The sequence below is a fragment of the Schistocerca serialis genome, chromosome 6 (genome assembly GCF_023864345.2).
Source record: "Schistocerca serialis cubense isolate TAMUIC-IGC-003099 chromosome 6, iqSchSeri2.2, whole genome shotgun sequence".
Lineage (NCBI taxonomy): Eukaryota > Metazoa > Arthropoda > Insecta > Orthoptera > Acrididae > Schistocerca > Schistocerca serialis.
In genome coordinates, this window is record NC_064643.1 from 682,132,084 (window position 1) to 682,146,928 (window position 14,845).

Genomic DNA, 14,845 nt, shown 5'->3' on the forward strand with positions numbered 1-14,845 from the left:
TTGCTATGTTTCCCCCTTCTTCCCCCTGCTTCCAAGTTCCTTCGACTGGTTTGATGCAGCTCTCCATGCTACTCTATCCTGTGCACGCTTCATCCCAAAGTACCTACTGCAACCTACACCCTTCTGAATCTGCTTAGTTTATTCATCTCTTGGTCTCACTCTATGATTTTTACCCTCCACGCTGCCCTCCAGTTCTAAATTGGTGATCCCTTGATGCCTCAAAACATGTCCTACCAACTGATCCCTTCTAGTCAAGTTGTGCCACAGACTCCTCTTCTCCCCAATTCTGTTCAATACCTCCTCATTAGTTATGTGATTTACCCATCTAATCTTCAGCATTCTTCTGTAGCACCACATTTCAAAAGCTTCTATTCTCTTCTTGTCCAAACTATTTATTGTTCATGTTTCACTTCCATACATGGCTACACTCCATACAAATACTTTCAGAAATGGCTTCCTGACACTTAAATCTATACTCAATGTAACAAATTTCTCTTCTTCTAAAACGCATTCCTTGCCATTGCCAGTCTACATTTTATATCCTCTCTACTTCGACCATCGTCAGTTATTTTGCTCCCCAAATAGCAAAACTCCTTTACTACTTTAAGTGTTGCTCCCTATTAATGGCATATTCACACTCAATCCATCATCACATTTCCAAATCCCAGCACAGACTAAGAGCACTTCAAAACTTGTGTTCTCTTCTCCGCATTACCCTGTACATTCAGTATTACAAGAAAACACTGTTCAAAATATAACAGATTTTTCTTTAAAAATCAGACATGTCCCTTCCATCCATCTCTACACCTGAGTCCAGCTTAAGACTGTCTGTATTCATTTGTCCTTCTCTTTCTACATTTCCTATCAAACGGAAGTATTTTTACATCCATTACGTACAGTTTACTTCATGTGAAATAATATAACAACTTCATGTGATACTTTGGTATTTTAATGTGAATTAAATATAAATAAATAAAAGAAATTAGGTGTGTATAAATAATTCATTGTTAAAGAAATAATAGCGTGTAACCAGCAAAATATGAATTTTACAGAAGAGAGAAAAAACTGCCTAGATTGTGTGATAAGTTTCATAGGGACACTAAATTTGTGTTGTAGCATTACAATCAGATTTTGGATCAGACCAGAAACTGAAACAAAGAAAATACCCTTTGGAAAGCGTAATTATGGGAGATACGCGGAATTTTCTCAGTATTTATGACAGGCTAAGTTATTCATGCGCTATTTGTTTGCCAGTGTATCCTGTAAGACTTACCTTTTTTACATTGTTTGTGATGCTGAGGAAGCTAGTAAAAACACCATTTTGGAACATTAACAATTTTTTATTGAAAGGCCTCACAAAAACAACTCCAAATATCCATACTGTTCAGTTTTGATACCAAAAAAAGTGCCAAATGTCATTGAAATAGCAACAAAGAACTATGCTACACTGCGCTGTCACTCCTAAAACCATAACCTCCAAGTGATAATCATTTGTTAGAGATTTGTCATAATACCAATGACAGTCCTTACGAAGAACAGCTTTAAGTTGTTGTGAATTATCCCATTTGGCTTTCTTGATGTACAGTCTTTCTTTGTATAGTTTCAGGAAGCAAACTTTTCTAAGATTTTTTCTTGAACATCTTGGTATTTCTTGCCAAACTTTGTTGAAAGTGCACCGTGTAGTAGATAATACTATTTGAATACTACATTGAAAGTGCACTTGCAGCAGATAATACCATTTGCATGGTACTGTATCACCCTCAGGTCAGTAACCATAGTCTCATTTTTTACTGCTCTTCCAGGCCTAAATGAATGATACAACCACAAACTTTTCTCTGCATAGTTGTTGAAACAGGTAAAATCTAGGTAATGGACTTTGTAAGCTCATGGCTTTTCTTTTTTCCTCTTCAGGTTCAAGGTTTGTCAACTAGGAAGTGTAACTTCATATTTAAGCTTGCACTCAATGGAACTGTGAACAATCCTTCATTCCATCTGAGTCTGACCTTCTTTCAAAACTTTTGCATGATCAGTAATCTAGTATCAAATGCTAATCTCAAAAAAGAATTTAATAGTATCACTTTTCTGTTCTGGTATGTGCAGCCTTCAGAATACTAAATGACTGGGGGACAAGATTTTCTTTAATTATTTTTGGACAGAGTTTCCATTGTACATGAACCTGAAGAAGCTAATTCACCTTGTGTTTCATCAAACCAGTATCATACTGCATCTTGACTTTGTAAATTATACATTGTAAAGTTATGAACAACCAATTTTGTGTATTATAAACTGCACTTGCATGTGAAAATGGAGCTAGTTTCATCGCCTACAAGTCAATGGTGTACTTTGAGCATAGCTTCCACTGGGCATCTTTCTTATCTACAGTCCAATTAAAATTACTTGATAGTTGATGTCTGTCACTTGCCATTACAGTGTTGCCACATCTGCTGCTGGCTATTGCTCAGTTACAGGTGACACACAAATATGGATGGTCACTTCATGAATACTGTTAATGTACAACACGAAGGAATGTTGGAAGCAGCCACTGCAAGGTATGACAGAAGTAGGAGAGACTCTGTTGACAGCTGATTCTAAGTGACCAACCACTGAACTGCAGGAGATGATGGGTTTCATAGTCCTGGACTGAAACTCGTATCCTAACCTAACCGTAACCTTGTGGTGTGCAGTGTATCTGAGAAAATGGTAATCAGCGGTCGGCAGAACTAAATCATGATCATTTTGTTTGTGGCATTTAAGGCTAACCTCTATGAGCAAACTCAAGACAGAAAAATTTCATAGTATGTCTGTCTGCATAACCATTTTCCATATGAAATTTTCAGTTTTTGCTGTAAAAGCAAACCAATTTCTTGCTGTTATTGGTTACCTAAACTATACTCACACTGGCTACAAGCGATGCCATGTTACCAATCAATGAGCAGTCTTAGTCGGCACTTGGTTGCAGATTATAGGCAACACAAGCAGACTCCACACGAAAAAGAATTATAGGAATAAAATAAGAGCAAATAAGAAACTTAGTATGATGATGAAAAAGGTGAGGCAAAGTATTAGAAATTAACAAAAATACATTAAAACCAATTAGATGAATAAAATAATAATCAATCTTTTGATTAGATTTACAGAAATTAAAAATTGTGCAGCTTTTGACAAGATCCAAACCTTCGACCTTCTTCACATCATGTTTATAAGCCAACCACTAAGTTATACCAGTACACTGCAAAATATTGTTTTATTTATGACTCTTGTGTGCCAGTTGCAATGATAGACAACCTTTGAAAATTTGGCTTCACAAAGTGTTGTGCAAAGCTTATCTAATGTATAAATGACACTGAATCATGTCTTGTACAGAAGGATCCAGTAGTATTTGGTTAGTCCTTGTATGACACGTGTGTATTTCGTTTGTGTGTGTGTGTGTGTGTGTGTGTGTGTGTGTGTGTGTGATGAAATACAAATTAAAGAACCAGACCCTGGATTCAGGATCCACACTCATCAAGAAAGAAAGCCGGACAAGGAATTGGAAGTGGTAGTTTGGCAACGGCAATTGGTTTGGGCATAGCTTTGGTCAACTATCATGTAATTTTAATTGAACTACAGATCATATTGCAGCCTTGCTTGCCCTTTACATTCTAAGTGCTGCTTCCACTTGTCTTCGCTCAAGTTTCCAAGGCTATAACTACTACACGGGTCACACTGGTGTATCTTGGGAGGGGGGAGAGGGGAGGGGGGGAGGAGGGAATAAGATAAGGTTAACCTACTGCTGCTGAAGAAACACCAGTGTTTCAGCCACGGTTGCAGTGACCTCCTCCTGAGTCTACCAGTACACCCAGAAGAGGGCCACTGCAACTGGTCGAGACATTGGTTTTTCTTCAGCAGCATTAGTTTTATACATTATGACGCGGTACCATACCCAGAAAACTTTCATGTTGACTGACGCTGGCCACAGATGCCTACACAATTATATAAGGTTAACCTCTTCAAAAATCAATTACTTTAACGATGGAACCTTCTCCATATTACATTTAAATGAAGTGTTGGTGATGATCAGATTATTATGAGGGTTGACTGAAAAGTGATGCCTCCACCTTCGTAACTCTTAAACAGTAGGCAGCATTGGTATGCGGCAGGTACTGGCTTGTACCGTAGCCTCTTCTCTAAAGCTCCAGTTGATGGGAAACCTTAGCATGGAACGGTTGTGTTGTTACAGTGTAAAGTATGGAACCCTGCACAGACAGTCGGTCAATGCGATTTAAGCAACGTGCAGTCATAGAATTCTTGACAGTAGAAGGTGTCACCCCAAAGGAGATTCATCAGAGAATGAAAGCAGTTTATGGTGAGTGTGTTGATGTGAGTACTTGTGTCGTTGGGCGAGTAAGTTTAAAGATGTTGAGGCAGGAACATCTGATCTGTGCGACAAACAGAGTTGGACATCTGTGACAGCAACCAACGAGTTTCACAAGCAATATGTTGACCGATTCAGGGTGCTGATCATATCACTTGGAGAGAAATTACAAGCACAATCAGCATTTCACAAGAACGTGTGGGTCACATTGCTTTGCTTGGCTACTGGAAGATAAGTGCACGATGGGTGCAACCATAGCAGACTTCAGAGACTGAATCACGCCACAGTACAGCATCCTCCGTACAGTCCAGATTTAGCACTGTCTGACTCCCATCTGTTCCTGATAATGAGAGACGATCTACGGGGACATCATTATGCTTCTGATGAAGACGTTGAGAGAACTGTGAGACTGGTTGCGGAAACAGTGTGACGACTTCTGTGACGGCTTCAGGAAACTTGTTCATCATTGGCAGAAATGTATCCAATTGGCTGTGATTACCTGGAAAAGTGAATATTGATAATTAAAGATCACATTCTAAGGATTATTTCTGCATTTGATTTATTAAAATGTTCGCATCCAAACCCAATTAACGACGGTGGAGGCATTACTTTTCATTCAACCTTCATATTATTATTATTATTATTATTATTATTATTATTTCATCATCATCGCCAGGCCAGTAAAGGGTCCTTGTGTTCTTCAAAGTGTTTTAGGTGTGAGCTATGGCATGGATTTTTGCATTATCATGTTAAAATATGCCGTTTTGTACTCTGGTCATGAAGGATATTGGTATGACAACATGGTTTTTCCTTCTTGCCACATAATGGTGAGCATTCAGCGTTCCTCCATCAATTAACAAGTAAAACCTGTTATAATCACTAGCTCTCCACACTGTGATTACATGAGTTGGTGGGGTATGCATCTCGAGGATTGATGTTTCCCAAGGCATTTCACCAAGTCATCTATGGTCGTGTTAATGTCGGCCTGACTGCCAGCAAAAGTAGTGAGACATAACACTGAATACAACATAATGCTGCCCAATGTCCCTGTTTCTACACAAAGAATGTCTGTTGTCCGTGATACAGTGACAGCAGTAGGTGATGTTTGGCAGTTGAAGATGTCAACCCAACTTCAAGATGTCAACCCAACTTCAAGATGTCAACCCAACTTCCAGTAATCTGTCCCTGGCAGTTCATAGTGATCTTGCTGTTGCATCTGCCATGATTTCAGGTGTTGTTTTCTGACTATTCGCCAGAACCAGTCAATCAGTCCTACGACCTTCTCATGGTATCTTCTACAAGAACCCATGCCGTCTGGTAACCTTGTTGTCCTGAGTCAATCATATAACATCTCATTGCACCACACGCAACTGTCTGTGCAGTCTGTCTGTATGATTCTCCCATGTTCCTCATGCTAGTGGCTCACCCATTTTCAATCTGAAAGATAACAATCAACTGCATGTGCATGTTCTCTGGGTATGCAGTGTTATGATCTACACCTGAAAAGTTGCAGTGAAGCCCCACATACCCAATAGCATTACGTTCTACATTTGTAGGACAGGCTACAGGCTCTTCTCAGTAATGAAAATAAGGATGAAATTTTAATCACTGTATCTTACAGATAATGAAATACTGGAATAATTAGATGCTGTTTAACTAATAGTTGCAATATATATTCCAGCCAAAATTTAATATTTCACAGATTAAGCACTTCTGGTTTCAGATCTTTTTTTTTTTTTTTTTTTTTGTTTCTCCTGCTACTCTGTGTGCAGCTTTACTGTTTGGTTAAATGATGATGGCGTCCTCTTGGGTAAAATATTCCGGAGGTAAAATAGTCCCCCATTTGGATCTCCGGGTGGGGACTACACAGGAGGACATCGTTATCAGGAGAAAGAAAACTGGCGTGCTACGGGTCGGAGCGTGGAATGTCAGATCCCTTAATCGAGCAGGTAGGTTAGAAAATTTAAAAAGGGAAATGGATAGGTTAAAGTTAGATATAGTACGATTTAGTGAAGTTCGTTGGCAGGAGGAGAAAGACTTTTGGCCAGGCGAATACAGGGTTATAAATACAAAATCAAATAGGGGTAATGCAGGAGTAGGTTTAATAATGAATAAAAAAATAGGAGTGCGGGTAAGCTATTACAAACAGCATAGTGAACACAATATTGTGGCCAAGATGGACACGAAGCCCACACCTACTACAGTAGTACAAGTTTATATGCCAACTAGCTCTGCAGATGACGGAAGAAATTGAAGAAATGTATGATGAAATTATTCAAATAGTGAAGGGAGATGAAAATTTAATAGTCATGGGTGACTGGAATTTGGTAGTAGGAAAAGGGAGAGAAGGAAACGTAGTAGGTGAATATGGATTGGGGCTAAGAAATGAAAGAGGAAGCCGCCTAGTAGAATTTTGCACAGAGCGCAACTTAATCATAGCTAACACTTGGTTCAAGAGTCAAAAAAGTAGGTTGTATACATGGAAGAAGCCTGGAGATACTGACAGGTTTCAGATAGATTATATAGTGGTAAGACAGAGATTTAGGAACCAGGTTTTAAATTGTAAAACATTTCCAGGGGCAGATGTGGACTCTGACCACAATCTATTGGTTATGAACTGTAGATTAAAACTGAAGAAACTGCAAAAAGGTGGGAATTTAAGGAGATGGGACCTAGATAAACTGACTAAACCAGAGATTGCACAGAGTTTCAAGGAGAGCATAAGGGAACAATTGACAGGAATGAGAGAAAGAAATACAGTAGAAGAAGAATGGGTAGCTTTGAGAGATGAACTAGTGAAGGCAGCAGAGGATCAAGTAGGTAAAAAGACGAGGGCTAATAGAAATCCTTGGGTAACAGAAGACATATTGAATTTAATTGATGAACGGAGAAAATATAAAATTGCAGTAAATGAAGCATGCCAAAAAGGATTACAAACGTCTCATTATTGAGATCGACAGGAAGTGCAAAATGGCGAAGCAGGGACGGCTAGAGGACAAATGTAAGGATGTAGAGGCCTATCTCACTAGGGATAAGATAGATACTGCCTACAGAAAAATTAAAGAAACCTTTGGAGACAAGAGAACCACTTGCATGAATATCAAGAGATCAGATGGAAACCCAGTTCTAAGCAAAGAATGGAAAGCAGAAAGGTGGAAGGAGGATATAGAGGGTATATACAAGGGTAACGTACTTGAGGACAATATTATGGAAATGGAAGAGGATGTAGATAAAGATGAAATGGGAGATACGATACTGCGTGAAGAGTTTGACAGAGCACTGAAAGACCTGAGTCGAAACAAGGCCCTGGGAGTAGACAACATTCCATTAGAACTACTGACGGCCTTGGGAGAACCAGTCCTGACAAAACTCTACCATCTGGTGAGCAAGATGTATGAGACAGGTGAAATACCCTCAGACTTCAAGAAGAATATAGTAATTACAATCTCAAAGAAAGCAGGTGCTGACAGATGTGAAAATTACTGAACTATCAGTTTAATAAGTCACGGATGCAAAATACTAACGCGAATTCTTTACAGACGAATGGAAAAACTGGTAGAAGCCGTCCTCGGGGAAGATCAGTTCGGATTCCGTAGAAATATTGGAACACATGAGGCAATACTGACCCTATGACTTATATTAGAAGCTAGATTAAGGAAAGGCAAACCTACGTTCCTAGCATTTGTAGACTTAGAGAAAGCTTTTGGCAATGTTGACTGGAATACTCTCTTTCAAATTCTGAAGGTGTCAGGGGTAAAATACAGGGAACAAAGGGCTATTTACAATTTGTACAGAAACCAGATGGCAGTTGTAAGAGTCGAGAGACATGAAAGGGAGGCAGTGGTTGGGAAGGGAGTGAGACAGGGTTGTAGCCTCTCCCCGATGTTATTCAATCTGTATATTGCATGAAAGAAACAAAAGAAAAATTTGGAGTAGGTATTAAAATCCATGGAGAAGAAATAAAAACTTTGGAAATGAGACACTTAAAGTAGTAAAGGAGTTTTGCTACTTGGGGAGCAAAATAACTGATGATGGTCGCAGTAGAGAGGATATAAAATGTAGACTGGCAATGGCAAGGAAAGCGTTTCTGAGGAAGAGAAATTTGTTAACATCGAGTATAGATTTAAGTGTAAGGAAGTCGTTTCTGAAAGTATTTGTATGGAGCGTAGCCATGTATGGAAGTGAAACATGGATGATAACTAGTTTGAGCAAGAAGAGAATAGAAGCTTTGGAAATGTGGTGCTACAGAAGAATGCTGAAGATTGGATGGGTAGATCATATAACTAACGAGGAGGTATTGAATAGGATTGGGGAAAAGAGGAGTCTGTGGCACAACTTGACCAGAAGAAGGGATCGGTTGGTAGGACATGTTGTGAGGCATCGAGAGATCACCAATTTAGTATTGGAGGGCAGCGTGGAGGGTAAAAATCGTAGAGGGAGACCAAGAGATGAATACTTTAAACAGATTCAGAAGGATGTAGGTTGTAGTAGATACTGGGAGATGAAGAAGCTTGCACAGGATAGAGTAGCATGGAGAGCTGCATCAAACCAGTCTCAGGACTGAAGACCACAACAACACTCTATGTGCATTATTTCCTTTATGGAGAGGAACTGATTAAGAGTTCTTACCATGGGTATTTCTGCAGGTTATTTACACTATAGCATTTTCCCTTTCTGCCTTCAAAGGAGAAATGTTCCCATCAGTATTTAATGTGTCTGATTTATTTATTTAGTCCTGTCTCTGAATGTCATGTAATTGATGCTCTGGCCTATAGTATCCCTCTCCAGTCTGCAGGAGAAAGACAAATGTATGACACACACATTCTGCCAACAGGTTTCTCAGTTTTGCAGTTTTGGGTTCAGTTAAGGATGACCTTGGACTGAGGAAATGTGGTGTGTACAAGATTTCTTGTCAATGTGGGGCATCGTATATAGGCCAGACATTCTGTAGAGTACAAGAACCCTGCAATGAACATCAGCGTCATACACGCCTTTGTCAACCGAAAAAGTCGCCAATTGCGGAACACTGCCTGAATACAGGACATGGTATGATTTATGAAAAGGCGGAACTTTTATCCCCGGCATCATCTTTCTGGGACTGCGACATTAAGGAAGCAATACATATCCGTACAGCGTATAATCTCATCAACAAAGATACAGGATTTAAACTGAGCACAGCCTGGAACACTGCATTGGCTGCTATTAAATCACAACGTGAAAATCAGGATTCTTCGATAACAGGCCCGTTTATAGCACTGCCCTAGTTACGGCCATTGGTGAGTAATGTCTGGTCGCACTGTTGACAAACGCAGTGTACAGCGCACGCGCGGGAGAGCTGCTCTGCGGTTTTCGGCAGAGGGAGTTTGAATATGGCAAATCACTGCGCATGCGTGATGTCCATGTCCGCGGCTGCGCATTCTTCATGCGCCCGTGTTCTAAAAACGGGGCGTCGTTGTGCGGATACCGTCAGTCGTACCTAGCCACGAGCAAGGTTGAACCACCTGAAGATGTCGAACAGTTTCTCCAAGGAAATATTGTAGAATTTGCACAACGTGATGCGGTGGCAAACCCGTGAAGACTATTTACAACACACCCACTGGGAAAGTTTAAAGAGTCACAACTAGAGAATTGTTTACATTACTATACAGGTAGTGTCATGCTGAACTTCCCTCTTGACAGTGCTTTGGGTGAGAGAAACCAAAAAGCATTCAAAATATACAAGTCTTACACACCATGCACTGTGAATAAGACAGTTTGGTGTATGCAGATTTATTTCCCTTAATAGTTGCCAGAAATGAAATTTGGATTATATTCATGAAAATGCTTCCTCTCATGATTCGTTAATAAGAGACTGTCTGCAGAATACAAATGTATTACAATTGTTCATAATTGCATATTGAATTGTTCTTATCTATATTACTATTTTGTCCTTTAATTATTGTTCACAGTAAAGTTAATCTTAATCAAACAATCAGAAGTCCAATTTGGAATATCAACCATATTATGAATAGGACATTGCTACTCTCTGTAAAGATAACACATCAAGTTGCAGACAGGTACAACAAAAAGATGATTGCACATTGAGCTTTCAGGCAAAGCTGCCTTCAGAAAATAAAAAACAATACGCATTCGCGCAATTGGTTGAAAGCTCAGTGTGTAACAGCTTTTTTGTTGAGCCTGTCCACAACTCACGTCTCATTTTTATGGTTAATAACAGTCCATCTTATTCATAATAAAGTTAATCTTAAGTTTTATTAAATATTTTTAATTACCTACAAGAAATTAAAAAGTTGCTGTAAGTGCCATATTTTATGTTGTCAAGCATAAACCAATATAATTACACACAGGAAGTAGCGGGAGACTAATAGGAGAATGTAGTGAGAGTTTGTATAACACAAGAACAAATTAAATGTCAGCGGCACTACAAGAGTGCAAAGCTACATTTCTAAAATTGTGAACTACAAAGAATGAAAACAAAACGCACTTAGGCAGAAAGTCTGTGGTGAAATTTTGCCAGTGTACACATCCATAAATGTTTTCTAATCTCACTTTATCCCTAACACAGCGTTTCCAAACTCAGCTATTTGAGAGATGGTCAGTTTCTCTGATTTCATGACATATTTGTATTTTGTGTGTGTCTGATTCCAGTCTCTCTCATAAAACATCATGGGCAACAAATTTAAGTGAAAATATGTAATAAAAATGGCTTTAAATTCATGACGTGTGCACATGCTTGTGCCTGAATTTGGTTGGTTCAACAATTACCAAGTAGATATTCCTCCTTTTCAAATTACTGTTAACTTGTCAGTGTTTTTATTTATCTATTGTATAGTAATCACCATATTCTAAAGACACCAACAAAGAACCTCCCAATTGTTTTGTCACACATTTCTGTCATAGCAGGCAGCCATATCATTTGTGAGTAACAAGACAGTCAGGCTGACACTATGTTTAAAGTAAGGAATTTTGCTTCACATCATAATTTTTTATTTACATGAACATTGCCTAACCATCAGATTAAATGGAGAAAAAGTCTGTTGTGAAAGTTTTAAGTTTTTTTAAATTATTATTTCATTAGTCTATAAGAGTTTTGTTGTTCAGTATAGTGAACGTCATTGATGTGAGTGTCCAACTTTCATGTTTCTGTTGACACTGTTTTCTTACATTGCAGACTTACCATCACTGGCTATTGATTTAATCATTCTGGCACTTTTGGATGAGCAGTCCAGCACACCTGAAAGGAACTTTGTTAACTACATGCCTGCAGCAATGTGGGCAAATGAGTGTCGTGCTCCTGTTCTTGCCCTGGATCCACCAGCTGGTGGGACAGCATTTGTTGACACTAAATTCTCATTGCTTCCATTTTTGCCACTTGCTCACAGTTCAAATAATGGAAAGCTTTATCTTTGTAACCTTGGGTGTCCACAACAGGTTTTTGAGGAAATTGGTATCAAATACACATCACCTTTTGGACCGAAGTTCGTGATACCTCTTCATGTGAATGATACATGAACTTCATGCTTCTTTTCAGTTGATACTACTACTCTCTGATGATGACAAAGCATTGATCAGGTTTTTTGGCATTTTTGAAGAGAAAAGGTGTTATCAAACACTGGCAGACTGTGATTTAAATAAGATTACTCTAAAATCTACACATTTTCATGGGGCCACTTAATCAAAAGGAAGATAAAATAATTTCAGATGTGGAGAGAAGTGTGTGGGGATACCAGTCATTGAAGTAACGTGTATCTTTGCATCAAATAAATTTTAAATTGTAATTTTGAATGTTGTGTGATATAATTTTTGTAATTGATAATCAAAGAGAGAGCTTTAGTAACATACTCTACAGGTGCAACATTTAAACAGTTTTTTTATTTCATATCAAACTGAAATTACTTTGGCATTTGTGTTTTTATTGAAATGAATAGGAAGTTGCATGTAGATCTTTCATTTTCAAGGAATAACCCTAACTGAAATTGCAGCAGAAAAATATCACTGTTGAAAGATTACATGGCAAAAACAATTATAAAGTTGTGTACACTAACACACAAGTTGACAAATGCAAGCCAGATCCATATCGTAATTGATTTCAGTCAGGCCCACAGAAGTAGTTTGTGTGGGCGAGACACCGCAAGGTACTCGCATTATACTACATCCAGAATGCATTTTCAGATAGTTCTACAGTCAGTTATCAAAAGTATTTTTGGATAAACATTTTTAAAAAATGCTTGCTAATAGTATTTGTGGATACTAAAGACTAAGTCAAGAACATTGTTTCTTTACTAATGGTGTTGCAGAATTTTGCATCAGATGTTTTAAGACAGCTACTGTAAAACATCATTTAAGTAAAGAAACCATTTTCAAGACACACAAATAAATGTAAACATCTGAAGATGTGGTAAATAAAAGATTAATGCACTCTCAAAAACACATGTTTTGAGGTATAATGTTACAGCGTGACATGTCAGGAAATGGATGCCATTCATATTGGTGTGTTGCCCCGTAAACATTAACATCATTAATTAACGTTAATCATTAGTAACAATGAAGTGATGTTAAATAGTAACCTTCCTGCTCCCTGGCTCCCTTCTTTCCCTTTCATCTGAGAAACAAAATCTCTGATCTCAAAGTGGAGCAATTTCTTTTTATTGTTCTCCTATTTATGTATCTTATTTTCTTTCATAATTGGAATTATGAAAAGAGCTTTTCCAAAATAGTTTTTCTCTTAGTAAATACGTATTTTGTGCAGCACTCGTGTAATACTAATATGTATACTAGGATGACAGAATTTTTCAGTTTATGAAGAAATCAATCTGATAATGGTAGCAGAGGTGTATATTTTAACAACAGACTGTGTTTTCATCAAGTGCTGTAATGGAGGGCTGTCTGGAGGATGGAACACACTCGATTTATGCCTGTCCCTTGCATGATCAGGTACTTTTGAAGTATTCCAGTTTGAAGAATTGAACTTTTAAACAGGATAACAGTTTGTTTAAATAGTGATTATAAAATTAAATTTATCACTTCAGATCATGCAATAGAACAAACACTATGTAGACAAGACATATCACGTACAGCATAAGCATTTTCTTAAAGTGGGAATCAGAAGCAGCAACCTGATTTTCGTGTTTGCTGGGTCTCAGGAACATTTTGCAGCAGCCCCATTCTCATGCCACAGCTGTCATTAGGAACTGGCAGTGCTGCTGTTACTGTACTTACCTGACTGTCACTGATCTCCTTTTGTTCATGGTTGACAGCTGTAGTGACTGAATGGCACAGTTCGCTTCTCCTGATTTATAAAGAATGATGGTAGCAATTAACAGAATGTCCTGTACTGTTTACAACAAGAAATACTTTGGTGCCTGAGGTTATAGTATCTGAATGTATTTAACACAGTTGCCTACTATCTGAATGTACAGGATGACAATTATTAAACTATATGGAAAAAAAAACGTAAATTAGATACAAACTTCAGTGTACACACACTTTACTCAACATGTAAACATCACCACAGATATTTGGATATAGCTTATGACATGTTTGATATACCTGCCATCATTGGTGATGATGCGCAGACGAATAACGAAATGCTACATGATCCGCTGAAGTGTCAGAACATCGATTCTGTCGATGACCTCCTGAATGGTTGTTTTCAGCTCATCAGTAGTTTTGGGGTTATTGTGTACATCTTGTCTTTAATAAAGCCCCACAAAAAGGAGTCACGTGTTCAGATCTGGAGAATATGGTGGCCAATCGAGTGCCAGTGACCACTGGGTACCCCAGAGCCAGAATACGGTCCCCAAAGTGCTCTTCCAGGACATCAAACACTCCTGCTTTGATGGGGTCAAGGTCAGTCTTGATTGAACCACATCATGTCAAAATCAGCATCACTTCGGATAATGGGGATGAAATCATCTTCCAAAACCTCCACCTGACTTTCAGTAGTCACCGTGCCCTCAAGAAATATCACAGCAATTATTCCGTGAACAGACATTGCACACCACACAGCCACCCATTGAGCATGACAAGACTTCTCGATTGTGAAATTTGGATTCTCAGTCCCCCAAATGCGCCAATTTTACTTCTTGGTGAACTCATCCAAATGAAAACGGGCTTCACCGCTAAACCAAACCATACTGTGCATGCCAATTCCCATCATGCCCTGTGGCCAGCCATGCAGTTTGAAGATTGTATTTCATGTAGTTCAGTAACTGTCGCCCTGTATTTAACACAATTGTTAGTCACAACTGTGTACCAAATCTCTCGGTAACACCAACCTCATTATGGGAACCAAAATATGACTGTTATCCATACACTCAGGTAAGATCTGACTAGTAGTGGTAATTATTTGTTCACCAATTGACGTAATCTTCCAGTCAAAAATCGATAAAATCCCAGGAAATATCCATATTTTTGTATTTCTATCTAATGCTTGACAGAATGACTCAGTGGTTCACATCTACAGCTTATTTTTTGACAGTGTCCACCATG

The 14,845-nt window shown here is 38.5% G+C and overlaps 1 protein-coding gene across 3 annotated transcripts in view; it reads left to right on the top strand.

The window, feature by feature from the left end:
- The window catches only part of LOC126484276 (enhancer of mRNA-decapping protein 3), a 92,534-nt gene extending 80,395 nt beyond the window's left edge, over window positions 1–12,139 (top strand). For all 3 annotated transcript variants that reach the window (XM_050107701.1, XM_050107700.1, XM_050107702.1), the window contains one exon: window positions 11,526–12,139. In XM_050107701.1, coding sequence (XP_049963658.1) covers window positions 11,526–11,866 — 341 coding nt within the window. In that variant the 3' untranslated portion in view covers window positions 11,867–12,139. The remainder of the gene's footprint in view (window positions 1–11,525) is intronic.
- Window positions 12,140–14,845: the final 2,706 nt, after the last annotated feature.